This window comes from Sceloporus occidentalis, unplaced genomic scaffold (assembly GCF_023333645.1).
Source record: "Sceloporus occidentalis isolate IW3139 unplaced genomic scaffold, rSceOcc1.0.p SCAF_2, whole genome shotgun sequence".
Taxonomy (NCBI): domain Eukaryota; kingdom Metazoa; phylum Chordata; class Lepidosauria; order Squamata; family Phrynosomatidae; genus Sceloporus; species Sceloporus occidentalis.
The window spans coordinates 200,935,879-200,955,769 of record NW_028316982.1 but is presented as its reverse complement, the minus strand read 5'-3'; the positions used below and the strand labels follow the sequence as shown (position 1 = coordinate 200,955,769).

The following is a 19,891-nucleotide window of genomic DNA, read 5'->3' as shown; positions in this document are numbered from 1 at the left end:
CATTTCGCAATTAACAGTGTACTCATGCTTTTATTGTTGAAAAATATTCCCAAGAATGATTTTACCTTTAAACCTGAAGTGCAGTTTGGATTACTCATGGCCAGCCTTTTCAGGCTTGGTATCTGTGTTTAGCTATCACCTTTTATACAGGCTTTACTCTGAATTACTGTTTTGAAAAAGTGATTACTGGCCTGTGTTTTCTAACGTACTTGTTTAGGCTTCTCCTTTTTCTGGTCCTATCAAGCACATTTTCTAATTTAACTTTTCTCCTTTTCCTCAAAATTACACTAAAGCAAGCAAAGACGAAAGCCAGCACTCATAGTGCAACAGGTGAGATACACCTTCAGGTCTGGTGATGATTGCTGTGTATGTATGAAGTGCAGAAATAAGATAATGCCTGCAGCCATTACTATAAAACCTATGGTCTTTTCCCCCCATTTTATTTGACAACATTCGGCTGATAGTATGCCACTGGGAAAATCCAACTTTTATTCTTCTCGAAATACATTATGTGTGGAACTTTGTTTCATGTTGTACTGGTTTACTTCAACAAACCAAACATAAACAATTAATATTCATTATTATAGAAGTCCATGTACATAGTAGTGCACTTCAGATCAATTACAGGACTTCAGGACCTTCCCATTATCTTTTCACTACTGTTACTTCTGAACAACAGTACACTTCCAAGGCTCCTGAAAAAAACAAAACTACTCCAGTTCAGCTTCATTTTAAATACAGAAATGTGCAAATTCACCCATATTGAGCACATTTTTGAACTTAACATACAAAAATAAAGAACTTTGATCATTAGCACTTTTTATTCATAGACAAACCATATTATTGGGGGAATATTATATCAGGAAACCAAGTAGTGGAAGACAAAACCAACATTCTAGTGAGCAGGGGTTTGCTCATTTAATTTTTTAAAAAATGCGTACAACCCTGAATTAATAGTTCTCAAAATAAACTTCAGGAGGCCCACAGGGATAAATTAAATGCCTATTATGTAAAAACTGTACATGAGGTATGACTAGAACAAGTGGGGGTACACAATAACGAATAACTATCTCTATAAAAGAGAGAAGGGTTAAAAATACTCCCCAAAAGAAGGTGAACCAAGGGAGGTTGTTATTTAAAGAAGAAAATGTATACATCTCATCATGAAACAGTTGTACAATATAAAGTACTGCCTGTTTTTGATATGCAAAACAAAATGTAATTACAACCTCTCCAACAGTGCCAACCTGAACAAAATCAATATGAAGGTGCTTTATTCTGACAAATCAGGAGGTGGATTGCTTTAAGTGCACCAATAATCTAAGCTATAAATAATTTAAATCTTAAGGATCCAGGCATTGAATTTCAGCCAAACATGTTAATAATAGTACTCGGAGCATTAATGTTTTTATCCGTTTTGAAGAAAAACCACAAAGCATAAAGTTTACTTACATGTTTGCCTGCTTGTAACAAAATGCCCACCCCCACACACACAAATCTTAGGCTCAAGTGATCACCTGTATTCTAATGGTCTTAAATTTACAGCATGGAAGCCACATATTAAAAGGTTATGTATAATAGCAAAATCTTTTATCAACATATTTATAACATCAGTAAATATTCTTTATTACTGATTGATTAGTTCAAGCTATTTTTCAGAAATTTATAGCACCGCTAATTTTTACAAGTTGTTACATTATTTGGTAACCATTTGTTGTATTTGTTCTGTAAAATAAGTAACTACTTTGAGTTGTTTGTAATATACAGTATTAGATGCTAGACTTTTACTGCTATATGAAATCTTAGACACATAGCTAGTATGACATAGATAGTGTCTTTTTGCAGCACCGGAATACTATTCACTTTATTCAACCACCCACCCACTCCCACCATTTGTTATATTTAGCAAAATACCATTAAAAAGGAAAGGTTTGCCCCTATAATGAGGCACATTTTGGCATATGTGCTAAATGCTGCTATACAAGCAGGCAAGTGCAAGTTACATTATGAAAAGAAAAGTCTCTGTATTTAACTTTTTCATAGAAAAATATAAATATATTCCCTGAATTATAGGAAGAGAAGATCCCGTATTTATCGTTAATTCTAGTATCACCAGTAAAAGAAAAGTGGGCTAGATCACATTAAGATTACATTTCACAATCATCTTCATCATCTGCATATCTTACAGTTCTTCTGCCCCCATTTCTAGTTCTGATTTTGGAACGCCGATTAACTCTTTGATATTTTGTATAATCCAGTTCTTCAGAATCATTCTCTTCATTCACTTTTGGCCGTTTTCTTCTCTGAGGTGTCTTGGGTGATTCAGAAAAGACATCACTTATAGTTTTACCTGCTGGAATGGCTTTCCTTTTCCTTTTTTTTGTTTTCCTGACTTTACTACTTTTTTCCAGCTCTGTTTGAGGTTCTAAATCAGAAGATAAATTAGAAAAGCATTCTGGTTCCGATTTTGAGCTCCTTGAAGCTTCAGCTTTCTGGTGCTTTGACAATACACGTCTTCCTTTCCTTTGCTCACCTTCTACACTCTCTGTCGTGCTCCTTACTGCTTTAACCGTACATACATTTTCTGATTCAGAATCTCCTGCTGAGTTGATTTTTTCATTATGGTTATCTAGAGATAATGACTGGTTCAAACCTCTCTGCTCCTCAGATGTAACACTACTGAAGGATTCCTCTTCAGAAAATTCTACAGGCTTCTTATGTTTAGGATACATTCTTCTCACAGTTCCAAAAAAACGTCGTCTTGAGCCACTGCTGCACTTGCTCTTTTGTTTCATCCCACTCTCTTTTTTAGAATCCAAATGTTTAGTTTCTTGTTCTTTACAAGGTTTTCTATCTGTATCAGATTGGTCTTCTTTGATCTTACATTCTTTCAATTCTGTTTCACTTTCAGAGGCTGTAGGTGAATCATCCAGTATCTTCCTGGCTGCAGCAGATGCATTCCGGTATGGCAATTTTCTGTTCTTGTTTGCAGTGTACCCAACTTCTGAACTTGAGAGTTCCTCCCTAGCATCACTAATTAGTTTAATTTTACTTGCAGCTACAGCAGCACTGCGGCGTGGTATTTTATGTTCATTAAGAGTTCTGACAGCCATTGCTTCACTATTCTGTTCTGCATAATATCTGTAATTTTTCCTGTCCCTGAGTACTATTGGACTTTGGCTCATCTCTTGAGAAGTCAATTCTACAAAAAAAAAAAAAAAAATCCAGTTAAAATAGTATATTCCCAACAGAAATTAGTTCACTTTGATATACAATATAGCATTTGCTTTCAGAGGTGACAACAAGCCAGAATGGTAGAGAATTCTGCCTAAAGGCTCATATTGCCTAAGTGCCCCATGCCAACTCCTGGCAAGGAGGATCAGTTAAACCAACTCCAGACCTGAAAATAGCGTCCTTTTAACTGTGGTTCTTCAAATGGTCATCTTTGAATTTGCATATATGGGCTGCCCTGCAATTGCATTGAGCCAGTCAGAACTTTCTACAGCTTGCTTGCTTGCTTATTTATTTATTTATTTATTTATTCATTCATTCTATGCTGCCTTTTTGCCAGAAAGGGACCCAAGGTGATTCACAAATAAAACCATTGAAAAACTTCACAATACTTATTTTTTTATTAAAAAAATTAAAATCAACTACCTAAAAACAGTGTAAAATTACATAAATGAACAAAAAGTAAAAACACAACTAAAGCACAAACCTCATATAAGAGCGTCCCTGACAGTATGACCATCCAACACAAAGAATTATCAATAAATAAATCTAGCATACATTTCTCAGATTCCCTTCTACATTTGCAAAAATGAGGTAACTGCATTGTTTGAAAATAAGTTATTGGCCTGCTTTAGTCTCGAAAAGTCAATATAGTTCTATCACAAGTGCAATTTTGAAAACAGACGAACACTTTTTTTTACTCTTTACAATCTTATCATTTAAAAAACTGAAAGGTTTTTGCCAGCCTACTGGCAAAACCACCTCTAAGTATCCCTTGTCTAAGAAAAACCTATGAAATTCAAGGGATCACTGTAAGTCTACAGGCAACCTGAATGCACATACCCTTAACTTGCCAGTATATATGAAGCAACTGCATTTCAATTATGATCTGTTCAGGAGACAACATGAACAAGATATGCAACAGAAACAGGAGGAACTGAAAAATTGCAGTCTCTTATATACCAGCTAGTACAAGGTAGTTTGCTGCCAGAAACAGTTTCTTCTCCTTATGATACTTACGTAACCCATATCACACAAAACTGTTTCCCAGACTTTATGACTCCTTTTCTTGTCACAAGTACTAATCCAGGTTTAGCATACTACTAAACTGACTGTTTTGGTGAGAGCCCCAACCCTTTGGACTGTGTATACTCTAGTGCTCTAGCTTTCTGTTCCTCACCAGTGTCAGGGAAAATGAAGAACGGAAAAAACCCTCCGTGGGGTCGGTGTGTGGGGGGTGTCACAAACATTGTGTAAGATCACACTTGACAGATGCAGGTAGACAGACTACGAAAACTTAATGCAATAAACATCTTTCTCTCAGTTTGTCTCAAAAGTACTACATGAGTCCTTGATAGTATGTTAATGCACACTAACACAGCTATGTCTTTGATCTAAGCAAAAGTAAACACCTTAGTACTACAGTATTACCTTTCTTAGTGACTTCTGTTTTCCTTTTCTTTTTCTTGTGTTCTATCGTGTCTTCGCTGTAGTTATTACTATTGGAATTTGCTTCATTTTCCAAATCAGAAGGGCCACTGGTGTCTGCAGTGCATTTTGACTTTAATCTTCTAGAAGATCCCTTACTGTGGCTTACAGAGCCTATTCCATCCTCTCTATGTTCTACATCAGTTTCTGTTGTGGCTTTGATGTGATTTTGGGGGTCTGATTTACTAGAAGTAGTTGCAGTCTTCTGATAGGTGTTCCATTTCCTAGTCTTTTCACTGTACTGGTCTAACTTAGATTCTCTTTGAGACTCAGAAGCTACTACAGTATTCACTACAGAAAAGTTATCATGACTTTTATCCTTAGACATATGGCTCTTTGGGCTTCCTTCAGAAATTTGCATTCTGGGTTTTATACTAGAGGATTTTACACAGGCAGTTCTATGTTTTTGTCTCCGGGCTTTAATATGCTTCTTGTGTGTTGCAACACTTTCAGAATTTGAACTATTTTCAGAGTCACTATCATATATTCTAGAAGGAAAATCAGATGAACCTGATAGGGTACACTTTCTTCTGCTGTTGTGCCTATTTTTGTCTTCATCAGACTGTTGACTTCCATCTCCTGAACTGTCTGACCTCTCCCTTGTTGTTGAAGGGACGCTGCGATGGTTTAGTTTTCCATTCTTGTTTGCAGTGTCTCTGGTTTTGGAGTTGTAGAAGTCCTCTACGTCAAACTTCAATTTACTAACTGCCACTTTTGCCCTTCTGCACGATAATCTTTGGTAACCACGATGAACACTATTTTGTGTTTTATTAACACCCTCTTCTTTCTGAGAATCACTTTCGTATGATCTTTTTCTGGTAGAACTTCCAAACCCATTCTCTTGGATGTCACATTCTATGAAGAAATTTAAAAACGTCCTTAGAATTCAAAGAAGTTACAAAGCGTGTAGGACAGCATTAAACATTTACTAACGAAAGGTATCTGTTGGATACATATATTTTTGTCAAAGTAACAACAGTAAATAGTTAAATATGAGCAAAACATGCAGTCATCCGTAAAACTAGAAAAAAAATCCATTTGTCATTAACCTTCTTCCACAGAGCACATCAAACTGACATCAGTGTATGATGGTATTTTGATTTTTCATTTGATTTTTCAAAGTCTTATAAAGAGAAGATATTTATTTGCAATCTCATATCCTGTGCATATTATGTTTACATTCTAAAATAAAGCTAATCTCAATTAATTAATTGTTTATAATTTGCTTAAATTATATAGAATTCAATTTTTAAAAAAAAATATGTTAGGGAGTCTTTTATTCAATCATATTCAAAATGCTCAGTAAGGTTATTAGGTCTGCAATTCTGAGCAGGTTTAGGCTGCTTAAATTCTACAGACAGTGATACAGATGTATTTTGTTCAACAAAGTGAACTCTACTGCATATAGATGTTTCACCATTGTGCTAAGAAAGATTACAAAAAAGGGTGTTTTAAAACTAAAGGATGCAAATTATTGTTTTTGACCATTTTATACATTACCTTTTCCAACAGCTTCCCTTTGCTTCCTTTCTGCTGAATTACTGTTATCCATTCTATGTACCAAATTAGATGAACAGCAGGAGCTACTGTTGGGTTGCTCTGAAGTCTTAGGAAAGCCTATGTTCTCTGAAGAAATAGCACTTTTCTCTTCTCTTTCTGACTGTACTCCTTCCTCTGAATCACTCAAAACTTTTGCTTTCCTGCAGTGAGTGGTTGGCTTTTTACGAGTCTGTTTCTTTAAACTACTGTACCGCTCTGGCTCAGAATCTCCTTCAGACTTGCTCCTGGCTTTACTTTTGTACACAGAAGACAAATGAGAAGAAGTTTGTTTAATGCTCCTTTCTTCTGACACGTGGCTTTGGGGACTGTCTTCCGAGAAGTCCACTGTGCCCTTTAATTTGGAAGCTCTATGGCAGGCAACTCTCAGCGACTGTTTATGACAATTAACATGATAACTCTCCTGTGTTTTTTGCATACCATGGTCAGAATCTGAGCTTCCACTTTCAGATTCACTAACATGCCTTTTTCGAAGTGGTGGAGAATAATCTTTACAGGCTTCTCTCATGTTAGATTGTTCTTTGTCACTTTCAGATTGAAAGGAACTTTCTTCATCCGAGTCATTTAGCAAAACTTTTCTGGCTGCAGCAGAAGCACTGCGACGGGGCAATATTCTGTTTTTGTTTCCAATAACAGTACTTTCTGAGCTAGAGTGCTCCTCTTCTACATCACTCATAAGTCTTAGTTTATTAGCTGCCACAGTAGCACTTCTACGTGGAATTTTTCTGTGCCTTCCACAACTGTTGCTTGGAATTTCATACAGCTCTTTTAAATTATCGGTTTCTTTCACATGCATTCTTTTCCTAGTAGTCCTCTGATTATTTACATTCTCTTGAGAGGCTGGACAAAACAATATAAATGTTTACAAACTCTGAATATATTTGAAGATGTAGACAACTTCCTTACCCCTTAATTTATGCCAGGCATTATTTCTGAAATTCTATCTGCTAAATCATTTTAATGTTAGTTCACAAACAATTATAAAGTAACAGGGAAAATTTCTCAAACAACTGAGACAACTGCATTTTCCTAACCATCAGAAGCTATGCTGATGGGCTCAATAAGCAAATAAAGGCCCCTCTCCAGGGAAAGTTGATATGTTCATTCTCATGTTTAAAAAGATTATTAATATTTAGTATTTCAGAGAGTTTTTAGAATGCTGATTAGATTACATTCTTTGCTGTGGCATTTATTTTCATCTAATGCAATTATTGGCTTGAACACAGGGGGCTGGACTGGATGGCCCTTGTGGTCTCTTCCCTATCTTAGAACAGTTAATTTACCTATTCTAGCAATTTCATATGTTTGTTATTTCTTGGTATATTTTTGTTGACTTTGGGGACCACAAAAGGTTCTACTGGACCAAAAGACATGATGCAGATTTCAAAATAAATGCATAGCACTTACCTAATGTAGCAGAACAGGCAACTCTGGTTTTGCGTTCATAATTTTTATCCATTTGTTTTTGCTGATATGCTCTATTTCTAGTAACCCTTATGTTGTTTCTCTTTTTCTCACGTGTTCCATTATACAATACAGGAGATGAAATTGTTGAAGAACTTTCTTTGCTTTCCTCTGAACTACTTGAAGATGAATCAGTAGTTGATTGTTCTAGTTCACTTTCTGTAAAAGTTAGAGAAATTTACAAGTCATCAGAATTAAAGTATCCAAGTATCCAGGTATGACAGCACAGGAAATTAAAAATAACTTTTGAATTACTATTTATTCTTAACCCATCCAAATCCTATTTCATCTATTGACAAAAGACTCTAAATAAATAACCATTGCTAACAATGCAGCTCTAGTATTCAAAATTTGGGAGTCAGTAGATTAGTCACTCAAATGAAACTATCCTTTGTGCTCCTCATGCCCTTTCTAATAATCTGTTACAAAGATGTGCAAATAATCTGTGCTCTAGGAATCTCTATAAAAAGAAAACAACTAACAGAATTATTATTTGTACTTCTTTTTTTTAATATATAGTCTTTATTGAGATTATTTACAACATAAAAAGGGCGATATCAACTCACATTCCAGATTCTTATTCCAATATTCTTAACCCTCCCCTCCCAAACCCCACCCATCACCTTTCTATCTAACTTACTGCTTATACATGAGCTATAAAATTTATATTTCTCAACAATCTATGATCCTTACTTCCTTGTCTCATCATCTTCCATTCTAGTTTGCTTAAATCCTAAGCTTGCACAATACTCGACTCTATATCAATAAAATTAACACAGCAACGGTGTAACTTATTACCTACATATTATCCATTCTTTCCTATTATCTTATTTAATCTTTCCCTTCTGAAACAATTCTCTTATTCTTAACCAAATTAAATTATCTTCTTCTAACATCTCATCTTTTAGTTTCAAAGTTAATATATCCATTTCTACAATCTCTAGGCATTTTTCCAACCACTCCTCTACTTTCGGTACTTCCTTATTTCTCCAGACTTTGGCAACTGTTATTCTGGCGGCAGTAATTAAATATAGTAATGGTTTCAATTTTACTCTTAAATCCTTATTTTCTATTATATTTAAAAGACAAAGCTCCGGTACCAGGGGGAATTTCATTTGTATGATTAATTCAATTTTCTTATGTACTTCCCTCCAAAAAATTTTTTATCAAAGGGCAGCTCCACCACATATGGAAAAAAACTTCCCATGGTTTGCTCACATTTCCAACACTTTCCTTTATCCTTTTTATATATTTGCGCTAGTCTGTTTGGTGTCATATACCATCTGTACATCATTTTATAAAAATTCTCTTTTAGATCCATGCATAAGGTAAATTTCAAATCTTGTCCCCAAGCTCTTTTCCACGCATCATACTGTATATTTTTCCCTATATTCTGTGCCCATACTATCATGCAATGTTAAATTTGTTCTTGTTCTAATTCAAGCTTCAAAATTAAATTATAAAATTTTGTTATTTTCTTCTTATCCTTGTCCATCCATATTACATCCATCTCTGTTTTCTTTTGCGCTATACCAAATTCTTTTTTGTCTGTTTTATATTTCCCAGTTAATTGATAATATAAATACCAATTTATATTGAATCCCTCTTTGAGCATTTCTTCTCTAGATTTCATAGTAGTTTCCCCCTCTATTATCTTTAAATAATCTTTATATTTTAACCAATCTTTTCCTTCAATTCTACCCTTCTTTAATATTGCTTCATGGGGGGACGCCCAATCCGGCAGATTTATATAACATTTTTCCTTATATTTTACCCAAACTTTGTATAAAGCTCTCCTTACTATATGTTCTTTAAATTCCCTGTTTAATTCTATTTTGTTCCACCACATATATGCATGCCACCCATATCTTAGATTAAATCCCTCTAAATCTAATAATTGTTCATCCTTTAATTCTACCCATTTTGTTATCCATTCTAAACAACATGCATGAAAGTATAGTTTCAAATTTGGTATCCCTAATCCTCCTCTTTCCTTACTATCCATTAATGCTGTCCAATTAATTCTAGCTTTTCTTCTCGCCCACACAAATCTCTTTAGGTCCCTTTCCCATGTTGTGAAGATTCCCTCATTATGAATTATTGGTAGATTTTGGGGAAAAAAATAGGATTTTTGGCAGAATACTCATCTTTATTAATGCAGTTCTTCCTAATAGTGATAGTTGTAGCTTATTCCACTTTTCTAAATTATTCTTTATATCTTGCCAACTCTTTTTATAATTATTGTCAAACAGGTCACTATTTTTTTTGTAATGTAAATCCCCAAATATTTGACTTTTTGTTGTATTCTAATCCCTATTTTTTCATGTAGTATTTCTTGTCTCTTTTTTGTCATATTACAGGTAATTATCGCTGATTTATCTTTATTAATTTTAAGTCCTGCGTTTTCTCCAAATTCATTAATTATTTTGAATACTACCGGGGTATTTTCAATAGGTTCTTCTACTATTAATACTACATCATCCGCGTAGGCTCTTAAACGAATTTCTTTTCCCTTAAATTTAGCACCCCTTATCGAATTATCCTCTCTAATCTTGTTACATAACACTTCCAAACATGTAATAAATAGTAAAGGTGACAGTGGGCATCCCTGTCTAGTTCCTTTGTTTATTGTACATTCTTTCGTTCTAATTCCATTTACTATAACCCTGGCCTTTTGCTCCTTATATAGTTCTTGAATCCATTTCACAATATTTTGTCCTGTATCCAATTTTTTTATTATTCTTATCATGAACTCCCAGTCTAAATTATCAAATGCTTTTTCAGCGTCCAGAAATATTAATGCTACTACTTCTTTCCCCGGATTCTTCTCATAGTATTCAATTAGGTCAATTATAATTCTTGTATTTTGTTTAATACCACATTGATCTTCTTTTATCCATTTTCCCAAAATAATTTAAAGTCTTTCTGCAAGTATATTATTGAAAATTTTATAATCTGTGTTTAATAGAGAGATGGGTCTAAAATTTTGTGGGCAATCCTGTTCCTTCCCTTCCTTCGGTATTAAAGTTATATTCGCTTCCCTCCATGAGTCTGGTATGCCTTCTACTAAGACATTATTGAAGATTTTTTTCTAGTGGTTCTAATAATTCATTTTCAAAAATTTTAATAAAAATTCAATGTATGTCCATCTGGGCCCGGAGCCTTGTCTTTTTTCCCTCTCTTGATTGCCTTACTTATTTCCTCTTTTGTGATTCTTTGATTTATCTTTTCTTTAATGTCTGTTTCGATATTAATTTTTTCAATCATCATTATATATTTATTTAGCCTATCTTGTTCAATTTTCTTCCTAATCTTTTTTCCATATAAGTTACAGCGCGCCCGCGCCACACGCGGGCGCGCCATACGTGGCCTTGAGCATATGCGCTCAAGCCGCAGGGCGTGCGCGGGGCAGAAGGGGCGGTGCGTCCCATTCATTTGAATGGGGGTGCGCGCCCGTTGCACCCCGCGCGCTGCCGCGCTGCCACGCACGAGCCCCATTGTTTCCAATGGGGATCGAGCATAGGCGGAATTTGCCTTATGCGGCGGGATCCGGAACGGATCCCCCGCGTAAGGCGAGGATGGACTGTACTATAGTATCTATGAAAGATTTCTCTAATCTTAGTTTGCTCTGTGATGATCCTTTGATCATCCCTTAATTTCAGTATCTGTCTTTCGTCTCTCATTTTTTTAACTTTGTATGCCAAAAATTTACCCGCTTTGTTTCCAAATTCAAATTGTCTTTGCTTAGCAAACTTAATTTTTTAACTATCTCATCCGTCATTTTAGCATTTAACTGATTATTCAAAATTTTTATTTCTTTATCAATTTTTCTGTTCTGTGGAATTCTAAGTTTTTCTTTTTCCTTCTCCTGAATTTTCTCTGAAATTACTCTTACCTCGTTTTGTAACTTTTTCTTCTTCTCAGATTTTTTCTTTATCAAATGCCCTCTTATCACTGCCTTTGCTGCATCCCGTATAATTTTCATACTTGTATCCTTTTCCAAATTTTCCTTAAAGTAAAAGTTAATTTGTTTTCTAATTTCACTTTCTGTTTTTTATCCTTTAAAAGTGACTCATCTAATCTCCATCTATAATCAAATTCTTTTTTTAATAATTCTAAATAAATTTGGTTATGATCCGAGTTTTTATTAATTTTAATCTTTGCCTCCTTTACATCTCTTGCCAAATCTTTTGAAATTAGAAACGTGTCACTTCTGGATGCCGAGTTATGTGGTTTTGAGTAGAATGTATAATCTTTAACTTTTTCGTTTCTATGTCTCCAAACATCTAACAGTGAAAGAACATCTAGCATTTCAAAGAAAGTTTCTGGCAGTTTCCCGTTTTCCTGTTATTTTCTTTGTCGACATTCTATCTAATTTGGGATCTATTACTCCATTCCAATCTCCCATTAATATATATGTTTCATATTTCAATTCTTTTATCTCTTTACACAATTTTTTTTTATAAAATTTAGCTTTCCTTTCTGTTGGGCCATAAATACCAATTACCAAAGTCTTCCTACCTTCTATCATTATCTCTACCCCAATGTATCTTCCATCATTATCATTTAATTTTTCTACAGCAATTGTTTTATTTTTAACATAAAGGGCTACACCATTCTTTTTTTTCTTACCCGCTGAGATAAATAATTCTCCTAATTTTGGATTTTTTAGATACTTTACATCTTTTTTTTATCCTTGTTTCTTGTATACTACATATATCCCACCCAGTTTTTTCCAGCACATGAAAAAATCTTTTTCGCTTATATCCAGTATTCATTCCCTTCACGTTCCACGACGTGATTTTCATGTTCTTTTACTCCAAATTATTTTCAACTTCCTCCGTCTTCTTCTCTTTCCTTTCTTTCTTCTTCCTTCCCCTTTGACAATTGAGTCTCAAACATCCCCTTCAAAGTGGCCATTTCTCCTTCCCATTACAAATCAGCTCCTCCTATGGCGCCCAACAGCATCCCTTCGTCCGCCGGATCTTGCACTTCTGCAGCATCTTTCCGTTCTTCATCTTTATCTTTCTGTTTCTTCTGTCCCTTTTCTTCTTTCTTATCATTCTTTTCGTCTTGTTCGTTATCCTTCTTAGATTGTAATTCTTTCACCTCTTTATTCATTTTCTCTTCTTCTTTAAACCACCTGCTGTAAAAGATCTTTGCTTTCTCCAAAGTGTCAATTTTGTAAAATCTTTGTCGCCATGTAAAGGAGATTCCTTCGTGCATCTCCCATTTGTATCTAACGTTTTTGGCCAGCAACATCCTTGTCAAAGTCGTGTAGTCCCTCCTCTTACGTAGCAGGTCTCCAGGAACATCTTTGAAAATTTTTATTTCAACATCGTCAATCATTAGTTTTTTTACATAGCTTTCTTGTATTATTTTATCTTTAACTCTCTCCCTGGTAAAATAAACCACAATGTCTCTAGGCAAATTTCTGTTCTTTGCTGCTACTGAATTAATTCGAAAAATCTTATCAATATCCAAGTCAAGATAATCTGGGGTGCAATCAATCAGTTTGGCAAGAGCTGGAACTAGTTTGTCATAAAGATCTTCATTATATTTTTCTTTCAAACCTCTTATTTTAATGCACTTCCTTCTATCTTTAAGCTCTTTCATTCTGCTTAGATCCCTTTCATGTGCTTCTATCACTGCTATTTCCTGCGTCGCTCTCTCCAACTCATCTGTTCTCATTTCCAATTTAGTCGTCTTCTTTTTCACTTCAGTCACATCTTCGGAGAGCATTTTCATCACCTCCTTCAGCCCTTCCATGTCTCTCTTAAAGTCTTGCCTTAATTCTTCCCTTGAGTCTTTTATCTCTTGACGTATATTATTTTCCACTTTCTGTATATTAGCTTCCATTTTTTGAATTGCTTCCAGTACTCTCAAATTTAGATCCGTTGCTTTCAACTCTATAGATGGTCTTCTTGATTGGCTTTGCTTTGTTTCTACTTGTTGTGCCATTTTTTTTCCTTCTCCTTTTCACTCGCTCATGTAGATATTGTTCTTTCAGGTCTTTCCACACTCATAATTCTGAATCCAGCAGGAATGCTTTCCTATCTGTGCTTTCTTTTATTTATGATCTGTTGCCGTTTATCCGCCTCACCACTTGGCGTCGCTGTGTTTTCCTTACTTGTTTGTGCAGCCTCCGTTCCTTCTTGCTTTTTCTCTTTGTTATTTAGATCCTCTTATCACTTCCTTCTTTGCTAATTAGCTGTCTCTACATGTGGCTTACGACCTTGAAAACGCCGAGCCTTCCCTACCCCCTCCAAACACAACAGGGCTTCCCAATTTATATCAAGTCTTTTATATTTATCTCAGTCTCACTACTTTCGCTTCGTCTGCTTCTCTTCCTTGCTCGCCTCCTTCTGCTTCCCCTCCTCGTCCGCCTTCGTCTGCTTCTCCTCCTCGTCCCTTATTTCTTTTTCTATTTCAGAAAGGAATTGTCTTCTATTTCCTATTTCTTATTCTTGTTCTTCCACTTCAAATCCTTCCACTCTCTCCCTGCCTGCCGTTTCAAAAAATGTCCTCCGAAGTGCTTCAGCCACGGCTAGGCACTTCTCTTCCGTTCTGTTACTAAGCACCCCCAATGTACATGAGGTCTTCTCACATACAGCTTAGATTCATGCCTTCCTTCTCTGTCTTAGTATCACAGTCTTAGTCCTCCGACAAGGTATTATTATTGAGAATCTGTTCTGTGAAGCAGTAGATCAGGTCCTCCTAAACTTTCCCTCCCCATAAAAGTCCGGCGCGGCGAGGCTTGGCTTTACCCCGGCTTGCAGTCGCGGCTTGCTCCCATTCCTCAGCTTCTCTCCCTTATATTGCGATCCAAAGATCCAGTCAAAGGAAAAAAAAGCTGGTCTGAGACCCCGAGAGCCCACCTGAGTCCCCCTTAATGAGGGGATCGCTTTGACAGAAAAATAACTACTGCAAGCGGCACAGCTTTTCCCTTGCTACTGAGAATCACTGCTAATGCTTCGCCATCTTTACCGGAAGTCATTATTTGTACTTCAACAGTGGAGGACAACCAACAACAAATCTGTTGTTGGTGCTCTTCTTCCGCTAGAGTATAAAAGATGGAAAAGAGGCAAGATTGGAGATTAACAGGTTGCTTAACTGTAACTGTAGTTCTTCCAGTAGTCATCTGTGCCCTAATGTAAGTGAGTTTGTTCCTATGCAGACTCCATTCAGAATGTTCTAGAGCCGAGTGGCTTGGTGGGAATACCCTAGCGCATGTCCCAGACCACAACTCCCTCAGGGCAAGTTTGCCTCCTCTTGTTTTTTATTAGCCTTTTCCACTTGTACCGAAGCTAGTACCAGTGCTTGTGCAGGGGCAGTCGATGTTGATAGAGGATCCATTATCAATATCATTATGGCAGTCACTGCTGAAGTCTTCATTGATACCAAGGTCTATTTTTACTTTTTTTGACTTGGAGACCAGGATGAAGGGTGAGAAAAGTGGTTTGTTGGATGCCACTCAGTCAGCAACATGGCAAAATTTCTCCCAACAAAGGATCTTGAGTTGTTGGGCCCAATTCTTGAAGTTTTGAAAAGTAAAGCCTCTGCAGATAGCACAATGCAACACAACGCTCCACAACATGCCCTTCACTCAAACAAAATAGGCACCCAAAATGAGCACTGGAAAGAGAAGGTTTCTGACTGCAAAAAGAGCACAGCCTAAAGGTAGAAACTGAGGGCACAGAATCATAGCAAAAGCAAGGAAGATGGCGGGGGAGAGAAAGGGGTCTGAGGTAAAGTGGAAATTTTTTTTAGCAGTAGATGAATAAATAGAATATAAAGAATATGAAGAAGGGAGATTTAAAAAGTATTTGAAGAAAACAAAAAAGAAATAGTGAGTGAAGCTACTAAGCAGAACTCTCAAAGACAAGCTGTTCTACCAGCAGAAATAGAAAAACTGAGGGGATGGTAGCTTGGCAGGCTAAGACATACACAGTATGTGGGAGGAAGTAGGATGTTCCTGCCAAGATACTCAGCTTTAGAACATTCCAAATGGATTCTCTGAGCAAGCGCAAACCTATTTGTGTGAGGCACACAGAACACCAAGAAGAAGCAGCGGTTCCACATCTTGTGAGTACAGCAAAAATCACATCAATCAAAGAGGGATCATTTTTAAAATGCTTTAAAAAAGCAAGGAGAGAGAAAAAATGCTACTGTCCACCATTTGCTCTGTCAATTTCAACCTGGCAAAAGGCAAGAAAGGCAGTGCCTTCATCTCAAATTTTCTCTCTTGTACACAACAGTTCTGTATGAATATGTCTGCTTCAGCTGGTAGCCAGGCTGAGACACAAGTTTGCAATTACAATGAACATTTGTTGAAACATGCTTTTCTCATACTTACCTGATGATAATGTGGAACTGTGTGCTGTAGTTGTGCTTCTTGTTCGTGCATTTTGCCCAACAGGTGATCCAGAATTGGAGTCAGAAGACAGATCAGCAATACTGTGGCTAGAACTACTAGTATATATTTTATGGCTTGTACAGAGTTTTCTACTTGAGGTATTCTGCTTAGACAAGTCTTCTCGCTCAGACTGATTTTTTGCCTGAAATTTGCATTGCTTTTGTTTTGAATTTCTTGATAAAAAAAATAAGAAATAAAAAAAGAATACAGTATGCACTTTATGTATGTGGGTTTTATCATATTCCTTTATATTGCAAACATTTTCCAACTTCGTGACATACTGCAAATTGTATCAATGAAATGATTTTTAAGACATATCACAATTTTTCAAAGCATTCATAAATACAAGTGTCCCATCGACATTGCCAGTAACATTTAAGAATTATGCTCAAATCTTTGGCAATGTTTTCAGTTAACTCCTTTAGTTAGGCCAGCACTTCTTCATCTGATCAGATGCACAAAGTTGAGCTTTGAAGCAGAATCTGAGATATGCCTACCCAAAAGTGAACCTAATAGTTCACCTGCACTTAATCCCAAAGAATTATGCAGAGGATTGCAATTCTAACCTCTCAGCCACCACAAAATAGTTGCCAACAGTAAAACTATTAATAAATGCACTAATCCCTCCACATTTACAACTTTGACTTTTGCAAATTAGATTATTCACAGATTTTATTAATACATTTTCTCTAGGAATATCTAGGTCCTCCAGCAAAACTCTCTGGCCAACTTTAACCAAAAGTCACACTGAAGGATGTAGAGATTTCTAGAGAGAACACTCCACTAGCCATTTGTAGCTCCTCCAGCACAAGCCTATGGTCAATATCTGGCAGATGTTGACCACAGAGTTGCACTGGAGGACCTAGCAGTTCCTAGAGAGGTATTGTCTCTAGTAAAAACATTGTGTTTTTGTCATTTGCAGTTTTCCCACATTCATGGGGGCTCTGTGCCCCTAAACCCAGTGAATGTAGAGGGACAAGTGCAGTATTATTTATCCCATTAATGTAGAACAGTCTAGAGTTACATCCAAAGTTATGTTTGTGTGCTTCTAGCACAATGGAATGTCTTATTCCCAATTCCTTCCTACAGTCCTCTGAAATGCTAAAAAATCTGTTCTATGGGGGATTTTAGCCCTCTAATGTCCTTTGAGGAACCATAGGTACTGGGGAAGAGCAATAATTTTCCTCTTAGTTCCACTAGCAGAACTGTTACTGCTATAAGCACAACATTATTGGATGCAAGTCAAACAAGAGTTTACCTGAGTGTTTTGGTAGCATGCTCTGCAGACCGGCCCTGCAATTTCCTATTGTATCTTTGATTTCCCTGACCTTTCCGCAATCTTTCATTATATTTTTGTCCAGTTCTGAAGTCAGAAAGGATTCTTCTTATTTTTTCCTCAAAAAGTGCAGACAATCTCAGTGTCATACTGTATATCTACATTGGGAAAGAAAGAGTGAAAATTAAAATATTTCAGCCAAGTTTGGATATTATTAAACATTTCAATGAAAATATTGAAATATTCAATGGAAGGGTAGATAATTTGGTAAATTTAAGGAAAGGAGGGAAAGGAATGACCCACCTGAGTCTGAAAAGATTAGGTACTTGATAGAGTACAGGCCATATTTTGGGTTGCAATTAAGTCAATATTATTTTAGTGATGTTTATTTTATGTATAAATATGCTGCCACTTTCAATCAACACTTTTGTATTATAAGTATTACTATGACTGAGGTCATTAATTTTTACTACCATTAATTTCATTACAATTATTTAAAAACATGAGTGTTACACTTACTGTGAATGATGTTTAGGATGGCTCAAGGGGCAATCCACAACTAGTAGGTTATTCCCCCATGCCAGCTGATTGAGACAGAATACCCAGAACACCTACTGCGTCTTTTTTGCAACACCGCAATGATCCATATCTTTCGTAGTGAGAACTTACTACTGAATCAATCCAGATTGTGCGGGATCATCTGCTGCCTCTTCCTCCTCTTCCTCTCCCCCACACCTGCTGTGTCCTTTGATTCCTTCCATTCCCCATGCCTACTGCATCCTCCTTCCTCCTCTTCCTCTCCCCCACATCTGCTGCATCCTCCTTTGTCCTCCTTCCTCTCCCCCACCAACCACATCCTCCTTTGTCCTCCTTCCTCCTCTTCCTCTCTCCTCTTCCTCCCCCTCTCCTGCCATGATTGAATGTCTCATGGCATTTTATCCCTATTGTTGTTCTCCATCCCCCAAGTGTGAACGGCAATAGGGATAAAATGCCACTGAGAGATTCAATCGTGACAAATATAGTGGGATTCGGTTTCGCATCAAATCAAATCAGGTCTCCTCAGTCCAAAAATGTAAATGTGAATGCACCCCAAAATTCCCTGTCCTCCACTGTTCTACTTAGTTTCTAGTGAGTGAGTGAAGACGTGCAGGGTGTCTGGAGCCGACTGAGAGACGGAGTTGGAGTGTGGAGTGAGTGGGGAGAGCGAGACGACGAGACAGAGATCAAGACAGACTGTGCATAAGAAGGAGGAGCTGGAGGACTGGGCTCGTTGGAGGAGGAGTGCAAAAGAAATTGGAGAAGGAAGGCAGACGGAAGAAAGAAGACAGAAGTATATTTAAACATAGACTTAGGAAAAGTCATACACTTAGAGAAGACAGACAAATAGAAAAGACGGAAGTCTATGTATCTTTTCTAAGAAGCAGATAGAGATAGGACTGGAAATCTTTATTTTTTGAAGAATGTATAAAGTAACGGAAGTTAGACTGTTTAATAGATGCCTTTCAATGTAATATATGAAAAGTTAAGGCCTGCAAGAGTCTTGGAAGTTGGAAAACACTCATTCAATTTTGAAAAAAGTCTCTGTCAATGTTCTTTTTGATAAGAGACTCACTTAATGGCTGCTGCTAAGAGCTATTTATAAAAAGGGATCATGTAGGGGAGGTTTATATAATTAACATACCTAAATGGACCAGTTTGTCACTGACAACTTATTGCATCCATGTAGCTTAAAACTTCTTTAAAAGTAATTTTAATGTAATTTGGCAAATATTTGTTATTTATAATTTTATATATGTATCATTTAGTCATGTACAATTTGTGATTTTAGGCATTTGTCATCTGTGATTTTAACTATGAGCTTGTGTAAGATTACCTACTATACTGAACTCTTACAAAGACTCATGTAGCATCAATCAACTGATAAATAAATGGTGATTTTGTAGAGAATCATAGTTACCATGAAATATTTGCTATTACATATATACACTGTCCTTTCTGTGATGGAAAACATTACCAATTTTGTTTGCTTCAAACTGAATTTGTAATTTGAAATTTATATGTATTCAAAACAGTACATTTTAATGTATAACAGTATTTACAATATCACACCATTAGTTCAGGCATTGGCTCTATCTCCTCTACATAGATATTATTTCACCTTACCCTTAAAGGCCCATCTCTACCCAAGATCTTTCCAAACTGCTTTAAATGCTGATTTGACTATTATAAAAAACAGTATAGAAATGTTACCTTGGACCTTTTGTTGGGAGTATATGCTTTAGCATTGCTAAATATTAATCTGACATCTTTACACAGTTCCGTTGGTGTGTCATAGTTTCCAGCTTCCAATGTCTCCTTCACAGTGCCCAAGTCCATTGGTGTGTCTATAATTTCTCTGTAGTCCTAAATGAAGAAACCCAAGTGATTTCATTATTTAAATATTTTGTGGATTGGGAATA

The 19,891-nt window shown here is 36.3% G+C and overlaps 1 protein-coding gene across 6 annotated transcripts in view; it reads right to left on the bottom strand.

Annotated features, from left to right (window-relative positions):
* Nucleotides 1-472: 472 nt before the first annotated feature.
* BRWD1 (bromodomain and WD repeat domain containing 1) overlaps nt 473-19,891 on the bottom strand; it is a 75,652-nt gene continuing 56,233 nt past the window's right edge. For all 6 annotated transcript variants that reach the window (XM_089511993.1, XM_089511997.1, XM_089511994.1 and 3 more), the window contains exons 36-42: nt 19,683-19,835; nt 17,415-17,590; nt 16,097-16,329; nt 7,684-7,899; nt 6,220-7,116; nt 4,663-5,574; nt 473-3,202 (exon numbers count right to left, since the gene is read on the bottom strand). In XM_089511993.1, the coding sequence (XP_089368119.1) occupies nt 2,148-3,202; nt 4,663-5,574; nt 6,220-7,116; nt 7,684-7,899; nt 16,097-16,329; nt 17,415-17,590; nt 19,683-19,835 (3,642 nt within the window). In that variant the 3' untranslated portion in view covers nt 473-2,147. The remainder of the gene's footprint in view (nt 3,203-4,662; nt 5,575-6,219; nt 7,117-7,683; nt 7,900-16,096; nt 16,330-17,414; nt 17,591-19,682; nt 19,836-19,891) is intronic.